This window comes from Pseudophryne corroboree, chromosome 7, assembly GCF_028390025.1.
Source record: "Pseudophryne corroboree isolate aPseCor3 chromosome 7, aPseCor3.hap2, whole genome shotgun sequence".
Taxonomy (NCBI): domain Eukaryota; kingdom Metazoa; phylum Chordata; class Amphibia; order Anura; family Myobatrachidae; genus Pseudophryne; species Pseudophryne corroboree.
In genome coordinates, this window is record NC_086450.1 from 208,349,467 (window position 1) to 208,372,562 (window position 23,096).

At 47.3% G+C, this 23,096-nt stretch overlaps 1 protein-coding gene across 4 annotated transcripts in view; it reads right to left on the reverse strand.

The window, feature by feature from the left end:
- XRCC5 (X-ray repair cross complementing 5) overlaps positions 1-23,096 on the reverse strand; it is a 328,969-nt gene that overhangs the window by 212,140 nt on the left and 93,733 nt on the right. For 3 of the 4 annotated variants that reach the window (XM_063933960.1, XM_063933962.1, XM_063933963.1), the window contains 3 exons: positions 6,559-6,607; positions 5,045-5,167; positions 4,364-4,549 (listed from right to left, as the gene is read on the reverse strand). In XM_063933960.1, the coding sequence (XP_063790030.1) occupies positions 4,364-4,549; positions 5,045-5,167; positions 6,559-6,607 (358 nt within the window). The remainder of the gene's footprint in view (positions 1-4,363; positions 4,550-5,044; positions 5,168-6,558; positions 6,608-23,096) is intronic. The other variant, XM_063933961.1, reaches the window with a different exon arrangement.

Consider the following 23,096-nt stretch of genomic DNA (forward strand, 5'->3'; position numbering starts at 1 on the left):
GTGGGTGGGCACCGTCATGCTGAGTACTTTGTAGAAGCAGAACTGGTGCTCTGTTACTGAGATCCAGTGTTTGTAGGTCTTCTTGACTTACCTCTGGTGCCTCTATTTGCATTGGAGGCACCTCTGGCCCTAGATCAAAATCTGTTAGACCGAAAGGACTGAACAGACGGCCCCAGGTAGGAACGCCTAGCCGGCGGGGCCCCAGAGGGGAGAAACTTGGATTTCCCTGCAGTAACCTTAGAAAAACACGTATCCAACTCAACCCCCGAAGAGCCATTCCCCAGAAAAGGGGAGAGATTCCACACTACGCTTGGACTCTGCGTCCACTTTCCATTGACGCAACCATAAGGCCCTGCGTGCCGACACTGCCATGGCAGAGGTCCTAGCATTAATATTGCCCATCTCCTTGAGCGAGTCACACAGGACGCGTGCAGTGTCCTGAATGTGCTTCAGGAGAGTCACCGTAGTGATCGGTGGCATATCCCCGGAGAGGCCCTCCTGAATTTGAGAAACCCATGTGTGAATGGCATGGGTGATCCAGCAACCCACTATGAACGGCCTTTGCGATACACCTGCTGCTGTGTAGATAGACTTTAGTCTAGTCTCTACAGGCAGCACCGCCTTTTTAGACAGTCAAGAGACTGATATGTCAACCCCCGGGGGTTCTTTCCAGAATTTCCTAACTTCAGGAGCAAACGGGAAAGTGTGCAAAAATATTTTTGACACTTGGTTATTTTCTGTCTGGATTTTTCCAGGCCAACTTAAACAGGTCATCTAACTCTGTAGAATCAGGGAAAGTGACATTAGGCTTGTTCTGTGTAAAGAAAAACGACTGCTGACACGCAGCATCCTCTAGAAAAAGTTTTAACAAGTCCTGTATAGCCAGAATGAGGGGTTCAATACTCTGAGCAGAAGTGGAATCCCCACTAATGGGATCCAAGTCCTCCCCATTCTCCTGTATATCGTCATCTGAATCAGAGAGTAGAGCAGGTAAACCACGCTTTTGTGGTCCTGAGTTAGAGAGGGGGGCTGTGTAGCATCTGCCCTGGCAGCTAGGTCTGCAACAGCCTGCTGTAGTAGTGGAGTGTTTTGATCATTAGCAATGAGTTGTGATGACATATCAGACATCATAGTTTTAATGGCACCGAGCCAGGAAGGCTCTTGACCCTCTCCACCGGGTGGTCTTCTGTATACCGGCGGTCGGGCTCCCGGCGCTCAGTATACCGGCGCCGGGAGCCCGACCGCCGGCATACCGACACTTATTTTCCCTCGTGGGGGTCCACGACCCCCATAGAGGGAGAATAAAATAGTGTGGCGCGCGTAGCGCGCCACCGTGCCCGTAGCGTGGCGAGCGCAGCGAGCCCGCAAGGGGCTCATTTGCGCTCGCCACACTGTCGGTCAGCCGGCGGTCGGGCTCCCGGCGCCGGTATGCTGGGCGCCGGGAGCCCGACCGCCGGCCAGCCGTAGTGAACCCTCTCCACCAGCCCCTCACTGAGTTGTGAAGATTGGCTGCATTGTTCACATGATACAGAATCAGATAAGGAAGATAATCTGGTATGGCAAACACTGCATAGTTTGTATTTACCCATGTTCACAGTAAAGCATAATTACATACACACAGACAAGTAATAACTTAGCAAGCCTGCCCTTACTGTATGCGAGAGGGAGATAGAGAGAGAGGAGACCATCACACCCCAGCTACACAGCCCCAGTGAGGCTGTAAGCGGTTATATCACAGTGAAACAGCTATGAGTACTGTCTGTTATAGGACACAGATTGTGTACAATAGTGGCTCTCCCCGTTTGCTACAACCTGTACCAGTTCTACAGCGGTTTTTGCTGCTGTGTTTTTTACACTGGCACTGTCTCCCAAATAGCTTAAAAACATCACGCAAGTGCTAGTTTAAGCCACCGCTAGCCAGTGTACACAGGGGGCTATAGTGGGTCCTACGGTGCAAGTATGCTGTTTTACCCAAACAGCGTACCGAAAATAATAAAGATAGAAAAGAAATTGAAGAAAACTCTCTGGAGCTGCACCTCGCAAGGCCAGTGACAGTCACTGCAGAGATGTGCATCCTCCCCCGAGGACACTTTTTTCTAAACTGCCTGTGGGAGGGGGCATAGAGGGGAGGAGCCAGCACACCCAGTGAAGAAATGTAAAGTGCACCAGCTCCTTTGGACCCTGTCTATTCCCCATCATACTAAGTATCCCCAATATCCCTTATGGATGCTAGAGAAATCCTTTTTTTTTTCTTAATTAATGGTGTAAGAACTATAAAACTTCATACTGTACATGGAAACTTTGTATATACGTTGCCCTGTTACCTGCACAGGACACAACAGTTTTGTGGGCTGAACATATATTGACAGGAATGTAGACTAGCAATGTAACAGACACCAGTGACGTCATGTCTCAGGATCATTAGTCTAATAGTGGCTCAGACAGATCAGTAATCTCTAATAAATAAAGCTTCTAACCTTATTTATTATTTATGTAGCGCACACATATGCTGCAGGACTTTATAGAGAATATTTGGCCATTCACATCAATACCTGCTCCAGAGGAGCTAGCAATCTATATTCCCTACCACATACACACTATTTTTTGTCAGGAACCAATTGACCTACCAGTATATTTTTAAATTGTGGGAGGAAACCGGAGCACGCGGAGGAAACCAACACAAGCGCGGGGAGAGTATACAAACTCCACAAATTTAGGGCCAAGGTGGGAATGAAACCCAAGACGTCAGTGCTGTGAGACAACAATGCTGACCATTACATCAACCATGCTGCACCTTGACTTTTACGTTTCTCATTAGGACGGGTGAAAATAATTCAAGAGTTGACTAAATACTCTGCCCTTTCTAACCACTCAGGATCTTGGGTCTGCTACATACTCACAGGAAAAAATATATACAGTAAAAATTTCACCTTGTTTAAAAAATACTCTGAAATCACTTTACAATATAGTAAAGGGCTGAACAAATTACGATGAAATTCATGTTATGTTTATGCATAACTAAATATATCCTCCATCTGGGAGAACCAGCCAGTGTCTGTAGCAGTATTCTATGCAGTCTAGCCAACCACACAGAATATTGATGAAAATGTCCCACCCAAAATGGCCGCCGCCTTAGAGGAGACAGATACTAGAGGTCCTACTGGACCTCTAGCATCTGCCAGAGAAAAGGAGAGAACACCAGTACCCGGAAGTGCCAGGAGCCACTGGGGAGATGCTGGGAGACACTGCAATGCGGGTCGCCTCCAAACAGGAGACGGCCCGCAGCATGAAACCCCCTAACTACGAGAAAGAAGTTCAAAGGTACCAATACTGTGGGGCATATTACAGAGTCAGGGGCTGCCCTGAGGGGCATAACTGTGGGGCATATTAAAGAGGCAGGGGCTACCCTGAGTGGTATCACTTTGGGGCATAATAAGTTGTACTGTGTGGGGCATAACAAAGTGCCAGGGGCATTACTGTGTATGGCTGTTTATGGTGAAGGGGGCATTACTGTATGGGACATAATATGGTGCAGGGGGCATTACAGTGTGGGGCATAATATGGTGCAGTGTGCATTATTGTGTAGGGCATAAAATTGTGCAGTGAGAATTAGTGTGTAGAGCATAATATGGTGCAGGGGGCACTACTGAGTGGTGCATAATATCGTGCAAGGGGCATTACGGTGTGGTGCACAATATGGTGCAAGGGGCATTAGTGTGTGGGGCATAACATAGTAGAATTTTTTCTTTCCTTTGGTAGCTGAGGTCTGGGGGTGCAGGGTCAAAAACTGGGGTGTAAGGTAGTCTTTTCCTAAAAAGAAACACCCATTTTAGCAATGCCACACCCCCTCTTTGGAGGCACGCTACATTTTAGAATCCATATAGGAGGAGGGGGCACGTCTTTTATTTATTTTTTTTACTGTTCACACTGGAAGACAAAATTGTCTAGAAACGGCCCTGTCCTCCGTGTGCAGGCTGCCTGAACACAGCGGTCAGTGAAGGACTGACAGATTGTCAGCCTTGCTCTGTAGAAAGTGTGAATTGGTTCATTCATACACAGAAGCACTGGTTATGATACAGCAAGTCAAATTTCTGTATTCTCATCTCTTTGGCCTGTATGAGATCTCATCAGGTCAGTCTTATAAATGTGGAAGAAGCATTAGTTGTCTATAGCGGATTGACAAGCTTATACTTTACTGTTATAACAGAGCTACAGTGAATGTCAGGGTGTCCAGCTTATTTCAGCTTCATAGTTTATACATGAAAACTTAATTGAAGGGGTTCCTTCATCCTATAAAATTTGTATGTGGATTTATCATATTAATAACATTGTAACAGTTTTTCTGAATATGAAATGTGCATACCTGAAAGGGTAAACTTCATCCAGACCCTCTTCACCCTCCAGAGACAACATGATCTTCCTCACCATCTGGATTCCATCTTTCTGTTGGTCAGAGAGTCCTTTGCCAGGGCCTCCTCTCCTGTCAACATTTCCTCTTCCCGGGTCCCTGTCCCCACCTCCATCCTCATCATCTAGGCCAAAAGGCAGGCTGCACCGACACAAGGAAACACACTTAATGGTTGTGGCCTCCTGGTTCCTCCAAGAGCAGAGAACGGGGGATGCAGTCAATTTATTAGGGCCCAGTGAACATACTACTAAGGCAATCCATGTAGCCAACTTTTGAGATAAACCAATATTTAAGAAAAATTAACCTATTAATTTACTAGAAACCAGTGACATCACAAGGCACACAAAAAAAAAACTTAAGCACTCTGCCCCTCAGTGATACCACTTGTGTATAGTAAATGCATAGGCTGTATGCTTGTGAACACTGGTTTAGTACTGTATACCCATTTTGTATGATAAGAGGTAAAATGATAGACTGTGTGGCACCCTCAACAGCCCAAGTTTAGCAATGAATCCCCCCCCCCATATTTGATGAATGAGAATATACTATATAGTTACATTACAATGTTGACTGTCAGTGCATGCTGGAAGTTGAAGTTCCACAGAGGGTGTAAAGACAATAGCTGGTGTCACTTACAAGAACTGTAGGGAGATGCCCGCTTTCTTTAGGTTGGCAATAATGATCTGTAACTGATCCTCACTGTAGGGACTGCTGAGGTCTGTGAACACTGCAATAAGCAGTTTATCGTACTTCTTCCCTCTATGAGAGAAAGTTAAAACACAGCATGGAACATGAAGAAAAATCCACATTGGCTGACACAGATGTCACAAGATTCCTTTTTTCCTGATAGATCAATGTTAAAATTTTGCAGTAAATAAAGTCAGACTCTTGAACCAAACAGTACCCCAGCTAATCTATTTTATTTACAATGAAATACAGTTTTTATAGACTGTCCATGGCATATATTCAATATAGAAGACTTCTTGTGTCACATCCAGCCTGGCACCGTAGCACATACGTATCTGCACACATATTTATTGGGAATAAGTACTTTAGATTATAAGCAAACATGGGTTCTACAGTTAAGGGCCCCATACACTACAACGATATGTCTGAGGCTGAAGTCGGATGCAATTTCCCTTGAACTCCCCCGGGACGTTCCCGGGAGTGATTCCATACGATTTGGTACTTTTGTTCTATTTTTGCATAAGATATATTGCATGCGATTGATGAAGCCGCTATACATCGCATGCAATATATCGTACGGCATACAATTGTACCATGAGATATATCTGATGGGCTGGATAGAGGGTTACGGGGGCTGGGAGTGTCCTGAGAATGCCAGTCATACTTCCCTGTGATCCATCGCAAGCGATATATCACATGCACACTTTTTTCATCCGATTCCATCCATTCCCGATATATCATTAGTGCAGCACCAATGACCTAGGGGAACCTATCCGACAGCCACGGGGACGCGCATCAGATTGGATACGATCTAAAACACATACGATTGTACACAATTTCATACAATATATCAGACGGATATATCGGAATTGTATGAATTTGTGTAAAATAGTCCTAATGTATGAGGCCCTTTAGACAACACTCGTTCATCTGCACAATTTTAATTCTATAATAAAAATGACTAACCTGTTATGCATGCGATTAAAAATAAAAATAAATTACTTTAATGTTTTTTTCTACAGTCTGCGACAGACACACCACCCTTATATGGCCCAGATTTATCAAGCTTTGGAGCGTGATAAATTGCATGGTGATAAAGTGCCAGCCAATCAGCTCCTACCGATACGCTATATAAGAAAATGTAAATAAAATAAATACTTGCCATGTTACAGGCTGGGTTTGAATTATGTCAGGAGCTGGTTGGTTGGGACTTTATTACTGTGCAATTTATCACTATTCAAGGTTGATAAATCTGGGCCATAATGTGCTACCACAGTGCAGACACCCACAACCAGTGCTGCCAGAGGACCAGCAGGAAAGAGACAGGAGACATTAAGGGACCAAGTTACTTTACATCTCTGTTCCAAGGTGTTCAAGGTACAAATAGCACAGACAACTCTTTGCTCCTGGCTGTAGTACTCACCAATGCATTTCAGTACAAAATATATATTTTGATCACTTACAATGTTTCTTTCTGGAGAATGTCCATGGAGACAATCAAGGCATCGAGGACTAGGGTTGTTAAGGATGTGTCACATATATAGAAACACAAGAAGTAATCTATTTTACAACATCTCCCCTTCAGAGACAGCAAGTATGCACAAAGCCAAGGTTATCTATCCCCTTTATCAATACAATTTAAGTGAAGAAAAGGAGATTTATGGTAAGAACTTACCTTTGTTAAATCTTTCTGCGAGGTACACTGGGTTCCACAGGGATAACATCGGGGTGTAGAGTTGGATCTTGATCTGAGGCCCCAACAGGCTAAAAGCTTTGACTGTTCCCAAGATGCTCAGTGATGCCTCCTCTATAACCCCGCCTCCGTGCACAGGAGCTCAGTTTTGTTAACCAGTCCAATGCAGTAGCAGGTAAAATAGACGACAACCGCTAGTAGCCACATACACCACATTCTCACGACAGGAGAAGGTATCAGCGGCTAATGCCATACAAACCCAAAGAAGATAAGTGCGTAAGGGTGGCCGCCCTGTGGAACCCAGTGTACCTCGCAGAAAGAGATTTAACAAAGGTAAGTTCTTAACATAAATCTCCTTTTCTGCAGCGGGGTACACTGGGTTCCACAGGGATAACATCGGGGATGTCCTAAAGCAGTTCCTTATGGGAGGGAACGCACAGTAGCAAGAACCCGGCGTCTAAAGGAGGCATCCTGGGAGGTGGAAGTATCGAAGGCATAGAACCTTATAAATGTGTTCACTGAGGGCCACGTAGCCGCCTTGCACAATTGTTCAAGGGTCGCACCATGGCGGGCCGCCCAAGAAGGTCCAACCGACCGAGTAGAATTGGCTTTGATGGTAGCAGGAGCTGGAAGACCAGCCTGTACATAAGCTTGTGCAATCACCATTCTAATCCATCTGGCCAAGGTCTGCTTATTCGCAGGCCAGTCACGTTTGTGAAAACCAAAAAGTACAAGAAGAGAATCAAACTTCCTAACGGAGGCTGTCCTCTTCACATGGATATGGAGAGCCCGTACCACATCCAAAGACCGCTCTTTGGAGGACAATTCAGGAGAGATAAAGGCTGGAACCACAATCTCTTGATTAAGGTGGAAAGAAGACACCACCTTAGGTAGATAACCAGGGTGCACCTGAAGAACCGCCTGGTCATGTGAAAAATCAGAAAAGGTGGCCGACAGGATAAAGCACCCAAGTCTGAAACCCGTCTAGCAGAGGCAATAGCCAGCAGAAACAAGACCTTAAGAGTAAGCCACTTAAGGTCCACAGATTCAAGAGCTTCAAACGGAGACTCTTGCAAGGCCTCCAGAACCACCGACAAATCCCAAGGAGCCACGGGAGGGACATAGAGAGGTTGAATCCGTAAAACACAGAGTGAACGTATGAACATCAGGCAGGGTCGCAATTTTTCTCTGAAACCATACCGGTAAGGCAGAAATATGAACCTTGAGGGAGGCCAGATGAAGGCCTAAGTCCAGGCCCTGTTGCAGGAATCCAAAAGATTGGCCGTACTAAACTTGTAAGCGTCATGATTGTTAGATGCGCACCGAGCAAAGTAAGAATTCCAGACCCTATGATAAATCCGAGCAGAAGCCGGCTTACGGGCCTTCAACATAGTTTGAATAACCGCCTCAGAAAATCCTTTGGCCCTCAGAATTGAAGCTTCAAGAGCCACGCCGGCAAAGCAAGCTGGGCCAAATCCTGGTATACACAAGGGCCCTGAACGAGGAGGTCTGAGCGTTGCGGAAGCAGAAGAGGACGATCTAACGAGAGACTCTGTAGGTCTGAGAACCAATGCCGTCTGGGCCACGCTGGAGCGATCAGAAGCAAGATTCCTCCTTCTTGATTGAACTTCCTTATTACTTTGGGCAGGAGTGACACCGGAGGGAACGATCCAACGAGAGGCCCTGTAGATCGGAGGTCCAGTGCCGCCTGGGCCACGCTGGAGCGACTAGAAGTAGGTTTCCTCCTTCTTGCTTGAACTTCCGTATTACTCTGGGCAGGAGGGACACCGGAGGGAACACATACGGAATCCGAAAGTTCCACTGAATTGCAAGTGCGTCCACGAACGCCGCTTGAGGATCCCTTGTCCTTGCTCCGAAGACCGTAACTTTGTGATTGTGTAGAGACGCCATCAGGTCTACATCTGGTAGGCCCCACTTGTCCACTAGGAGTTGGAATACTTCTGGATGGAGGATCCACTCTCCGGCGTGTACGTACTGACGACTGAGGAAGTCCGCTTCCCAGTTGAGGACCCCCGGAATGAACACTGCCAATATGGCTGGCAGATGGCGTTCTGCCCACTGAAGAATCCTTGACACTTCCATCATTGCCATGCGGCTTCGAGTGCCGCCTTGATGATTTATGTATGCCACCGTGGTGGCATTGTCCGACTGTACTTGAACAGGCCTGTTCTGTATCAGATGCTGGGCCAGGTTCAGAGCATTGAACACTGCCCGAAATTCAAGAATGTTTATCGGGAGGAGAGACTCCTCCCTGGTCCACCGACCCTGAAGAGAGTGTTGCTCCAACACTGCGCACCAACCACTCAGACTAGCATCCGTTGTCAGGATGACCCAGTTGGAGATCCAGAAGGGACTACCCCTGCTCAATCGTTGGTCCCGCAGCCACCAGCTCAGTGACAGACGAACCTCCGCCGGACATATAGATTGGTAAATGCTCAATTAGCTTAGTGATATCATTCAGGTGCTCGAAAGGAAGGGGTATTTCTGAGCAAGAAAAAAAGCAATTGTTTCCCCAGCACACTGAATGGATAACAGTAACCAGATATAAATCCCACATGATAATAGAATTCAGAGATCTTCGTTACACATATTTGCGCAAATGTGTGGTTAAGCCCCAAAGCCGCATCAAGGCCTCTCTGTATATTTGGGGTCCCTAGCGCTATATCTAGGTGCAGGGTGTGGCACCCCAAAACACCAGAATGAGCCAGAAAGCCCAGCGTGGCATACCAGTTAAAAACTATAGTGTTAATAAATTAGTATTTAGGAAGCCGAAGCTATAGAGGGGGTGATACAAACATGAAATGTAATTAAAATAGAGAAATAATGTTAGAAAATTAATAAGTGAAAAGTGTTAATAGAATGTAAAGGTATGCCACACTAAAGCCATCCAGCTCAGCCAGTCCAGAGGCACCACACCTCACACCTCCATTACCCCAATCTGGGTCTAATATTAACCAGCAAGGAGCCACATGATAATGGCTCCTTACTAAAATATGTCTAAGCTAAGAGCTACCTACCTTGGAGCAACCCCATAATGCTCCATGTGGCATGTCAGGGCCTGCACCTCCTCCTAATGCAGAAACCTCTCTGCCTCTCACAACAGACATATAGATTGGTAAATGCTCAATTAGCTTAGTGATATCATTCAGGTGCTCGAAAGGAAGGGGTATTTCTGAGCAAGAAAAAAAGCAATTGTTTCCCCAGCACACTGAATGGATAACAGTAACCAGATATAAATCCCACATGATAATAGAATTCAGAGATCTTCGTTACACATATTTGCGCAAATGTGTGGTTAAGCCCCAAAGCCGCATCAAGGCCTCTCTGTATATTTGGGGTCCCTAGCGCTATATCTAGGTGCAGGGTGTGGCACCCCAAAACACCAGAATGAGCCAGAAAGCCCAGCGCCGGAGACAAGGAGATCATGTGAGACCTGATCCGCTGAGGCAGGCCATCCCACTTGGCAAGAATCAGCTTCTGCAGAGGACGGGTATGAAATTGAGCGTACTCTACCATGTCGAAAGCCGACACCATGAGGCCTAGTACTTGCATCGCAGAGTGTATCGACACTCGCGGGCGAGAGAGGAAGCATCGAATCCTGTCCTGAAGGTTTAGGACCTTCTCCTGTGACAAGAACAACCACTGGTTGCGAGTGTCCAACAATGCCCCCAGGTGCACCATGCTCTGAGCAGGGACCAGGGAAGATTTCTTCCAGTTGATGAGCCACCCGTGGGATTGCAGAAACTGGACCGTCAGATCCAGATGACGGAGGAGAACGTCTGGGGAATTTGCCAGGATCAGCAAGTCGTCCAGATACAGTAGAATCCTGACACCCTGACGGCGGAGCAGGGCCGTCATCACCGCCATGACCTTGGTGAATACTCGCGGCGCCGTGGTCAATCCAAAAGGTAAGGCCCAGAATTGATCATGGAGATTGCCAATAGCAAACCGCAGGTATTGCTGATGCGACATGGCAATAGGAATATGGGAGGTAAGCATCCTGTATGTCCAGGGAAACCATATAGTCCCCGGGCTCCAAAGCCAGAACAATAGAGTGAAGAGTTTCCGTACGAAACTTGTAGACCCTCACAAATTTGTTTAAAGACTTGAGGTTGAGAATGGGCCGGGAGGAACCATTCGGTTTCCGAAATAGGAACAGCGGTGAATAGAACCCCTTCCCTTTCTGAGCCAGAAGCACCGGCACTTCCACTCCTGTGTCCAGGAGGGACTGCACTACCAAATGAAGAGTTTTTGCCTTCACCTGTCCTGAAGGGATGTTCGTCAGGCAAAACTGATGAGGGAGACGTTTCTTGAAGGATATGGCGTATCCGTGACGACTTCCCTTACCCAGGCGTCAGAAGTGGACTTCATCCATACCTGGGCAAACCGTAGAAGTTGGCCTCCCACTCTGGTAACCCCCCCCCCCGGGGGAGGCCCGTCCCGTCATGCAGTAGGCTTGTCTGATTTGGAAGCAGGCTGATGGGCAGCCCAGGCACGTTTAGGTTTGGGCTTAGTGGGTTTGGAAGTGCGAGCCTGTTTCGGGTACGCCTGACCCTTTGCTTTACCTGGAGGTCAAAAGGAATGAAAGGAAGTACTCTTATCCTTCGGAGCCGAAGGAGCAGTACTAGGAAGACATGCCGCCTTAGCGGAAGCTAAGTCAGCAACAATCTTGTTGAGATCCTCACCAAAAAGGATGTTCCCCTTAAAAGGGAGCACCTCCAGGGTTTTCTTAAGAGTCCAGATCCACAGACCAGGACCGCAACCAGAAAATCCGGCGAGTCAGAATGGACGTAGTAGAGGCCTTGGCCGCCAGAACACCGGCATCAGAAGCCGCCTCCTTAATGTAATGAGAGGCTGTGACAATATACGAAAGACATTGTCTAGCATTATCAGAAAAATTGGACGGCAGCTCTGCTTCCACCTCCTGAGCCCACGCTTCAATAGCCTCTGCAACACAAGGAGCCGCAATAGTGGGCCGATGCACAGCTCCCGCAACGGTATAAATAGACTTTAAGCAACCCTCCACAAGCTTATCCGTCGGTTCCTTCAGAGAGGTGATGGTAGTGACAGGCAGAGCAGAGGACACCACCAGCCAAGCGACTTGCGAGTCCACCGGCGGCAGCGTTTTCTAATTTTTACTTAACTCCGCAGCGAGGGCATAGCGAGCAAGCATCTTCTTGTGAGGTGTGAATTTATTTCCTGGATTCTCCCAGGATTCCTGACGTATGTCAACTAAGTGGTCAGAATGAGGCAAAATTAATTTGGTAACCTTCTGACGTTTGAATCTATCAGGTTTCTTAGAGGCAACAACAGGTTCTGGGTCCTCATCAATTTGAAGAATCAGCCTGATAGCCTCCAATAGGTCAGGAACATCCACCTGTGAAACAGACTCCCCATCAGAAGCATCTGGATCAGTGTCTGAGGGGTCAGTATACACGCCATCCTCATTGGACAAAGTATCTGAAACATGAGTGGATTGTGAGGAAATAATAACCCGCTTAGAGGACCCCTTGGTCTTAGGCGGGCGATGGGTTAGGTTTCTGTTCAGTCAATGAGTGATTCAATTGGTGTAACTGAGTGGACAGGAGATCTGCCCATGGCGGATTAACCGCAGGGACGATATGTGGCTGTAAAGGCACATGGGGTCCCATAGGTGGCGTAAGTCTAGTTACCAGCGTAGTCAGTAAATTAGAGAAAGTAGCCCAAGGCGGGTCATAATGTGCCCCCGTTGCTACAAACTGACTGGAGGGGTAAGGAACCTCCAGAACCTGAACCATCCGCTGCTATGTTTTCCTTTAATGCATCTGCAGCATCACCACCGCGTATTGCGGGATCAGCCACAGAACCATCGCCCCATGTAACTGACATGATATGAAAGCGTAAACCACGGGCGACACAGTACAATATCAGCAGACATAATATCTAACCAAGAACCCCTGTGCAGCGTGACAGCACAAACAGAGGATTCAAGAGGTATATGGTGACTGAGAATCACAGAGAAAAATACAAAAGAAGCATATCCTGTGAAATACCTATATCAAATAATAACCCTGATGCACCTAGCCCCCCTCAGGGTACACAATATAGGGATGGCAGTATGAGTGAGATATACAAAGCAGATATCACACAGCAGCTATATGCACACACACAGTCACATGCACAATGCAGAAATTATGATAAACAATAAAACTGCACTGAACCAGCAATACTGTGTAGTACTAAGTAAAGTTATATAGGCTTTTAGCCTGTTGGTGCCTCGGATCAAGATCCAACTCTACACCCCCAGATGTTATCCCTGTGGAACCCAGTGTACCCCGCTGCAGAAAGTACATTATCTTTAGTACATTATTTATAACAGGCAAAGGGGAGAGGGGGGTGTAGCTTCTGCAGACCAAGATTCACCTATGGAGGTGAACTTTCTAGAAGTAACTGTCCCTACTCAGTTAACAAGGATCACAAGGTGTTGTTCCCTGTCCATTATCTTCAAGATCATGCAGGCTTGAAATAGATGATCCAAGCAGTCATAGGGGTATATGCAATTGCGGTCGAATTCCCGAAATTGGCGAAAAACTGGACTTTTTCGCCCCAAAAAAAAAAATCGTCAATGCAATTCAGTACTTTCCGTCAAAAAAATGGACTTTCAAAATTCGACTTTTTGAAATTCGACTTTTGTCAAATTCGACTTTTCTGCAATGATACAAGTGCTGCAATTCGACCAAAGTATATTCAATTGAAGTTTGGAAATTCGACAACAGTGCTTTTAGACAGTAAATTCGTCATTTTCAATCCGCCACACTTTGGTGGGTGAAACTAATAAAAAAAAATTAAAACATGTTTTTTTTGGTGTTTTTTTTATTGGTAATAGCATATCTATTTATATTAGAAGGGATTAGGTACTTTGTTTGTCTTTTTTGGAGGCACAAGTATTTTTTTATATTTTTTTTTAAAATAATATTTTTTTTATTTTTATTTTATTTTTAGATGGAATGGTAAAATCCCGGTAAAAAATGGCGTGGGGTCCCCCCTACAAAGCATAACCAGCCTCGGGCTCTTCGAGCCGGTCCTGGTTCTAAAAATCCGGGGGGAAAAATGACAGGGGATCCCCCGTATTTTTAAAACCAGCACCGGGCTCTGCGCCTGGTGCAGGTGCAAAAAATACGGGGGACAAAAAGAGTAGGGGTCCCCCGTATTTTATACACCAGCATCGGGCTCCACTAGCTGGACAGATAATGCCACAGCCGGGGGTCACTTTTATACAGCGCCCTGCGGCCGTGGCATTAAATATCCAACTAGTCACCCCTGGCCGGGGTACCCTGGGGGAGTGGGGACCACTTCAATCAAGGGGTCGTCCCCCCCCAGCCACCCAAGGGCCAGGGGTGAAGCCCGAGGCTGTCCCCCCCATCCAAGGGCTGCGGATGGGAGGCTGATTGCCTTGAGAAAATTTAAATGAATATTGTTTTTTCCAGTAGTACTACAAGTCCCAGCAAGCCTCCCCCGCAAGCTGGTACTTGGAGAACCACAAGTACCAGCATGCGGGAGAAAAACGGGCCCGCTGGTACCTGTAATACTACTGGAAAAAAAATACCCAAATAAAAACAGGAGACACACACCTTTGAATTTACTCACCGGTAATTCTATTTCTCGTAGTCTGTAGTGGATGCTGGGGACTCCGTAAGGACCATGGGGAATAGACAGGCTCCGCAGGAGACTGGGCACACTATAAGAAAGATTTGGTACTACCTGGTGTGCACTGGCTCCTCCCTCTATGCCCCTCCTCCAGACCTCAGTTAGGATACTGTGCCCGGAAGAGCTGACACAATAAGGAAGGATTTTGAATCCCGGGTAAGACTCATACCAGCCACACCAATCACACCGTATAACTCGTGATATTAAACCCAGTTAACAGTATGAAATATAACTGAGCCTCTCAACAGATGGCTCAACAATAACCCTTTAGTTAGGCAATAACTATATACAAGTATTGCAGACAATCCGCACTTGGGGTGGGCGCCCAGCATCCACTACGGACTACGAGAAATAGAATTACCGGTGAGTAAATTATTATTTTCTCTGACGTCCTAGTGGATGCTGGGGACTCCGTAAGGACCATGGGGATTATACCAAAGCTCCCAAACGGGCGGGAGAGTGCGGATGACTCTGCAGCACCGAATGTGAGAACTCAAGGTCCTCCTCAGCCAGGGTATCAAATTTGTAGAATTTTGCAAACGTGTTTGCCCCTGACCAAGTTGCAGCTCGGCAAAGTTGTAAAGCCGAGACCCCTCGGGCAGCCGCCCAAGATGAGCCCACCTTCCTCGTGGAATGGGTTTTCACTGATTTAGGATGCGGCAATCCAGCCGCAGAATGCGCCAGCTGAATTGTGCTACAAATCCAGCGAGCAATAGTCTGCTTAGAAGCAGGAGCACCTATTTTGTTGGGTGCATACAGGATAAAAAGCGAGTCAGTTTTCCTGACTCCAGCCGTCCTGGAAACATAAATTTTCAAGGCCTTGACTACGTCCAGTAACTTGGAATCCTCCAAGTCCCTAGTGGCCGCAGGCACCACAATAGGTTGGTTCAAGTGAAAAGCAGATACCACCTTAGGGAGAAACTGGGGACGAGTCCTCAATTCTGCCCTATCCATATGGAAAATCAGATAAGGGCTTTTACATGACAAAGCCGCCAATTCTGACACACGCCTGGCCGAAGCCAAGGCCAATAACATGACCACTTTCCACGTGAGATACTTCAGATCCACGGTTTTAAGTGGTTCAAACCAATGTGATTTTAGGAAACTCAACACCACATTGAGATCCCAAGGTGCCACAGGAGGCACAAAAGGGGGCTGAATATGAAGCACTCCCTTTACAAAAGTCTGAACTTCAGGCAGTGAAGCCAGTTCTTTCTGGAAGAAAATCGACAGAGCCGAAATCTGGACCTTAATGGAACCCAATTTTAGGCCCATAGTCACTCCTGACTGTAGGAAGTGCAGAAAACGACCCAGCTGAAATTCCTCTGTAGGGGCCTTCCTGGCCTCACACCACGCAACATATTTTCGCCAAATGCGGTGATAATGGTTTGCGGTTACTTCTTTCCTGGCTTTTATCAGCGTAGGAATGACTTCCTCCGGAATGCCCTTTTCCTTTAGGATCCGGAATTCAACCGCCATGCCGTCAAACGCAGCCGCGGTAAGTCTTGGAACAGACAGGGCCCCTGCTGTAGCAGATCCTGTCTGAGCGGTAGAGGCCATGGGTCCTCTGATAACATTTCTTGAAGTTCCGGGTACCAAGCTCTTTTTGGCCAATCCGGAACCACGAGTATCATTCTTACTCCTCGCCTTCTTATTATTCTCAGTACCTTTGGTATGAGAGGCAGAGGAGGGAACACATAAACCGACTGGTACACCCACGGTGTCACTAGAGCGTCCACAGCTATCGCCTGAGGGTCCCTTGACCTGGCGCAATATCTCTTTAGCTTTTTGTTGAGGCGGGACGCCATCATGTCCACCTGTGGACTTTCCCAACGGTTTACCAACAATAGGAAGACTTCTGGATGAAGTCCCCACTCTCCCGGGTGTAGGTCGTGTCTGCTGAGGAAGTCTGCTTCCCAGTTGTCCACTCCCGGAATGAACACTGCTGACAGTGCTAGTACGTGATTTTCTGCCCATCGGAGAATCCTTGTGGCTTCTGCCATCGCCACCCTGCTTCTTGTGCCGCCCTGTCGGTTTACATGGGCGACTGCCGTGATGTTGTCTGATTGGATCAGAACAGGCTGGTTTTGAAGGAGGGGCCTTGCCTGACTTAGGGCATTGTAAATGGCCCTCAGTTCCAGAATGTTTATGTGTAGGGACGACTCCTGACTTGACCAAAGTCCCTGGAAATTTCTTCCCTGTGTGACTGCGCCCCTGCCCCGAAGGCTGGCATCCGTGGTCACCAGGACCCAGTCCTGTATGCCGAATCTGCGGCCCTCTAGAAGATGAGCACTCTGCAGCCACCACAGTAGAGACACCCTGGTCCTTGGAGACAGGGTTACCAGTTGATGCATCTGAAGATGCGATCCCGACCACTTGTCCAAGAGGTCCCACTGGAAGGTCCTTGCATGGAACCTGCCGAATGGAATTGCTGCGGCCCTCTAGAAGATGAGCACTCTGCAGCCACCACAGTAGAGACACCCTGGTCCTTGGAGACAGGGTTATCAGTTGATGCATCTGAAGATGCGATCCCGACCACTTGTCCAAGAGGTCCCACTGGAAGGTCCTTGCATGGAACCTGCCGAATGGAATTGCTTCGTACGAAGCCACCATTTTTCCCAGGACTCGTGTGCAGTGATGCACCGATACCCGTTTTGGTTTTAGGAGGTCTCTGACTAGAGATGACAGCTCCTTGGCTTTCTCCTGCGGGAGAAACACTTTTTTCTGTTCTGTGTCCAGAATCATCCCCAGGAACAGTAAGCGTGTGGAAGGAACCAGTTGTGACTTTGGAATGTTTAGAATCCAGCCATGCTGTTGTAGCACTTCCCGAGATAGTGCTACTCCGACCAGTAACTGCTCCCTGGACCTCGCCTTTATTAGGAGATCGTCCAAGTATGGGATAATTAAAACTCCCTTTTTTCGAAGGAGTATCATCATTTCTGCCATTACCTTGGTAAACACCCTCGGTGCCGTGGACAGTCCAAACGGTAGTGTCTGGAATTAGTAATGGCAATCCTGTACCACAAATCTGAGGTACTCCTGGTGAGGAAGGTAAATTGGGACATGCAGGTAAGCATCCTTGATGTCCAGGGATACCATGTAATCCCCCTCGTCCAGGCTTGCAATAACCGCCCTGAGCGATTCCATCTTGAACTTGAATCTTTTTATGTATGTGTTCAAGGATTTCAAATTTAAAATGGGTCTCACCGAACCGTCCGGTTTCGGTACCACAAACAGTGTGGAATAGTAACCCCTTCCTTGCTGAAATAGGGGTACTTTGACTATCACCTGCTGGGAATACAGCTTGTGAATTGCCTCTAGTACAGCCTCCCTGCCCGAGGGAGTTGTCGGTAAGGCCGATTTGAGGAAACGGCGGGGGGGAGGCGCCTCGAATTCCAGCTTGTACCCCTGAGATACTACTTGAAGGATCCAGGGATCCACCCGTGAGCGAACCCACTGATCGCTGAAATTTTTGAGGCGGCCCCCCACCGTACCTGGCTCCGCCTGTGGAGCCCCACCGTCATGCGGCGGATTTGGAAGAAGCGGGGGAGGACTTTTGTTCCTGGGAACCTGCTGCGTGTTGCAGCTTTTTTCCCCTTCCTCTGCCTCTAGACAGAAAGGACCCGCCTTTTCTCCGCCTGTTTTTCTGGGGTCGAAAGGACTGTACCTGATAATACGGCGCTTTCTTAGGCTGTGAGGGGACATGGGGCAAAAATGCTGACTTCCCAGCTGTTGCTGTGGAAACAAGGTCTGAGAGACCATCCCCGAATAACTCCTCACCCTTATAAGGCAAAACTTCCATGTGCCTTTTAGAATCTGCATCCCCTGTCCACTGCCGAGTCCATAAGCCTCTCCTAGCAGAAATGGACAATGCACTTATTCTAGATGCCAGCCGGCAGATCTCCCTCTGTGCATCTCTCATGTACAAGACTGAGTCTTTTATATGCTCTACGGTTAGCAATATAGTGTCCCTGTCCAGGGTGTCAATATTTTCTGACAGGGAATCTGACCAAGCAGCAGCAGCACTGCACATCCACGCTAAAGCAATAGCTGGTCTCAGTATAACACCAGTGTGTGTATATATAGACTTTAGGATAGCCTCCTGCTTTCTATCAACAGGTTCCTTTAGGGCGGCCGTATCCGGAGACGGTAGTGCCACCTTTTTACACAAACGTGTGAGCGCTTTATCCACCCTAGGGGGAGTTTCCCAACGTGACCTATCCTCTGGCGAGAAAGGGAACGCCATTAGTAATTTTTTTGAAATCACCAATTTTTTATCAGGGAAAGCCCACGCTTCTTCACACACTTCATTTAATTCTTCAGATGGGGGAAAAACTATTGGTAGTTTTTTCTCCCCAAACATAATACCCTTTTTTGAGGTACCTGGGTTTATATCAGAAATGTGTAAAACCTCTTTCATTGCCTCAATCATGCAACGAATGGCCCTAGTGGACATTAAATTTGACTCATCGTCGTCGACACTGGTATCAGTATCCGTGTCGACATCTGTGTCTGCCATCTGAGGTAGTGGGCGTTTTAGAGCCCCTGATGGCCTTTGAATTGCCTGGGCAGGCACGAGCTGAGAAGCCGGCTGTCCCGCATTTGGCATGTCGTCAAATTTTTTATGTAAGGAGTCGACACTTGCACGTAATTCCTTCCATAAGTCCATCCACTCAGGTGTCTGCCCCGCAGGGGGTGACATCACATTTATAGGCATCTGCTCCGCCTCCACATAAGTCTCCTCATCAAACATGTCGACACAGCCGTACCGACACACCGCACACACACACAGGGAATGCTCTTAAAGGAGACAGGACCCCACAAAAGCCCTTTGGGGAGACAGAGAGAGAGTATGCCAGCACACACCAGAGCGCTATATAATGCAGGGACTAACTGAATTATGTCCCCTATAGCTGCTATAATATTTACTGCGCCTCAAATTTGTGCCCCCCCTCTCTTTTTTACCCTTTTCTGTAGTGTAGACTGCAGGGGAGAGACAGGGAGCTTCCTTCCAGTGGAACGGTGAGGGAGAAATGGCGCCAGTGTGCTGAGGGAGATGGCTCCGCCCCTTTTTCGGCTGACTTTTCTCCCGCTTTTTTCTGTATTCTGGCAGGGGTAATTACCACATATATAGCCTCTGGGGCTATATATTGTGGTTATTTTGCCAGCCAAGGTGATTTTATTGCTGCTCAGGGCGACCCCCCCAGCGCCCTGCACCCTCACTGACCGGAATGTGAAGTGTGTATGAGGAGCAATGGCGCACAGCTGCAGTGCTGTGCGCTACCTTGGTGAAGACTGAAGTCTTCTGCCGCCGATTTTCCGGACCATCTTCTTGCTTCTGGCTCTGTAAGGGAGACGGCGGCGCGGCTCCGGGAACGAACACCAAGGACGGGTCCTGCGGTCGATCCCTCTGGAGCTAATGGTGTCCAGTAGCCTAAGAAGCCCAAGCTAGCTGCAAGCAGGTAGGTTCGCTTCTTCTCCCCTTAGTCCCTCGTTGCAGTGAGCCTGTTGCCAGCAGGTCTCACTGTAAAATAAAAAACCTAACATATACTTTCTTTCTAGGAGCTCAGGAGAGCCCCTAGTGTGCATCCAGCTCGGCCGGGCACAGAAATCTAACTGAGGTCTGGAGGAGGGGCATAGAGGGAGGAGCCAGTGCACACCAGGTAGTACCAAATCTTTCTTATAGTGTGCCCAGTCTCCTGCGGAGCCCGTCTATTCCCCATGGTCCTTACGGAGTTCCCAGCATCCACTAGGATGTCAGAGAAACTTTATTACACACCTGCCGACACACACATACTTACCTATGTTGACACGCCGACTGCCACGTCTCCTGATCCGACGATTCGGGGTACCTGTGAATCAAATTATACTCACCTCAATCCAGTGTCCAGATATAAATCCACGTACTTGGCAAAAAAACAAACCGCATTTACCCGAACCACGGACTGAAAGGGGTCCCATGTTTACACATCAGACCCCTTTCCCCGAATGCCGGGACACCACGTGACTGCTGTCACTGAGGTCCCTTCAGCCAATCAGGAAGCGCTGCTTCCGTGGCGCTCACCTGATTGGCTGTGCGCGTGTGACCTCAGACAGCGCCTCGCAAAGCCTCTCCATTACTTTCAATGGTGGGAACTTTGCCGTCAGCGGTGGGGTTACCCGCGGTCAGCCGCTGAAAAACGGCCGATAATTTGCCGCGATTCGCCGCTAATTGCATATACCCCATAGAAGGGAAGCAGACAGTGCCAATCCTTTTGGACCAGCACTGCAGAGACTGGAACGGAGCCAAGACATTCTCACACCCAGAGTTTTGCAAAATGGGAGAATTTAAAGTGCCATCCCAAGGGATGCAAGGGTGTTCTTAGTTAAGAGTTCTGTTGGCAGCTGTTGCTGGTGAATATGAACCCCACTGACTTGGATATCAGGATCAAGATAGTACGAAACCATGCAAGCTACAAGTGGTAGCTATCCTATGATCTTTGGTGGGTGCTTGCCCAAAGCAGGGTGATGCCTGATCAGGACCGATGATACATCAACCAGGATAGGAAAAGTGCCAATACAGGGCCTGGATCACTAGTGAAGCCATTTGTCACTCCACTAATATTTGTACCACTCTGTACAGTATTAGGTTGGGTTATGGTAATTATTCTGTTACTGGTTCATAAAATTGTATTACAGTTACTTTTAATCATGTCCTAATACACATTACATATCCTGTTTTTTTAACTTTTTTTCTTTGCGGCTTGTTTTTTTTTAAATGAAAGCAGCAGCTGTAAGAATTACAACCCTTTAGGTATCTACCTAAAGTTGAATGTGGATTATGGACCAGATTCTAAATTGCACGCAATTCTAATATTCGCCTAAATGGCTGACGGTGTGCATGGTGTGTACACACTAAGGTGCAATTCCACAGTATCCAAAGTGTACTGGAAATGTGCCGGGCATTCCTGGGCAGTGCCTACTCAAGACACATGAAGGTAGTTACAGGTTGAGTATCCCTTATCCAAAATGCTTGGGACCAGAGGTATTTTGGATATCGGATTATTCCGTATTTTGGAATAATTGCATACCATAATGAGATATCATGGCGATGGGACCTAAATCTAAGCACAGAATGCATTTATGTTTCATATACAGCTTATACACACAGCCTGAAGGTCATTTTAGCCAATATTTTTTATAACTTTGTGCATTAACCAAAGTGTGTCTACATTCACACAATTCATCTATGTTTCATATACACCTTATACACACAGCCTAAAGGTCATTTAATACAATATTTTTAATAACTTTGTGTATTAAACAAAGGTTGTGTACATTGAGCCATCAAAAAACAAAGGTTTGACTATTTCACTCTCACTCAAAAAAGTCTGTATTTCGGAATATTCCGTATTTTGGAATATTTGGATATGGGATACTCAACCTGTATAAGGAAATTATGGGAGAGCCTGGGGGGGGGCATGGTAAATACTCCTGCCCTGGAAAATAGAGGGGTTAGCCATACTACGCAAGCTGTTTGGGCAGGGGTGATCCTTGCCATTAGCAAATTCAAATAATTCGTAGAGTATTAAATAAACGCGCTAGCAAATTGGGGAAGGTATAGTCAGGGTTGTGTTGTCCGCACAGCCTTTCTCACCCCACAAATAGAATAATCCTGCTGTCCTCCGATACTTATACTAGGACACACGTTACAACTTCCAGTTGCATTTCTGCAAGACAGAAACCTTCTTGAACGCAATGTAATGTAAAGCTTCAACACTGAGAAGTCACGCCCGCAATAAATTCCTGATTTCCCTTCAATCTTAAGACACTTGGAAAAAATAAGATTTTACTTACCGATAAATCTATTTCTCGTAGTCCGTAGTGGATGCTGGGGACTCCGTCAGGACCATGGGGATTAGCGGCTCCGCAGGAGACAGGGCACAAAACTAAAGCTTTAGGATCAGGTGGTGTGTACTGGCTCCTCCCCCTATGACCCTCCTCCAAGCCTCAGTTAGGATACTGTGCCCGGACGAGCGTACACAATAAGGAAGGATATTGAATCCCGGGTAAGACTCATACCAGCTACACCAATCACACCGTATAACTTGTGATCTAAACCCAGTTAACAGTATGACAAACGTAGGAGCCTCTGAACAGACGGCTCACAACAATAACAACCCGATTTTTTTTTTTTTTTTTTTTTTTTGTATCAATAACTATGTACAAGTATTGCAGACAATCCGCACTTGGGATGGGCGCCCAGCATCCACTACGGACTACGAGAAATAGATTTATCGGTAAGTAAAATCTTATTTTCTCTGACGTCCTAAGTGTATGCTGGGGACTCCGTCAGGACCATGGGGATTATACCAAAGCTCCCAAACGGGCGGGAAAGTGCGGATGACTCTGCAGCACCGAGTGAGAGAACTCCAGGTCCTCCTCAGCCAGGATGTGCCCCTGACCAAGTAGCAGCTCGGCAAAGTTGTAAAGCCGAGACCCCTCGGGCAGTCGCCCAAGATGAGCCCCCTTCCTTGTGGAATGGGCATTTATATATTTTGGCTGTGGCAGTCCTGCCACAGAATGTGCAAGCTGAATTGTACTACACATTCAACTAGCAAT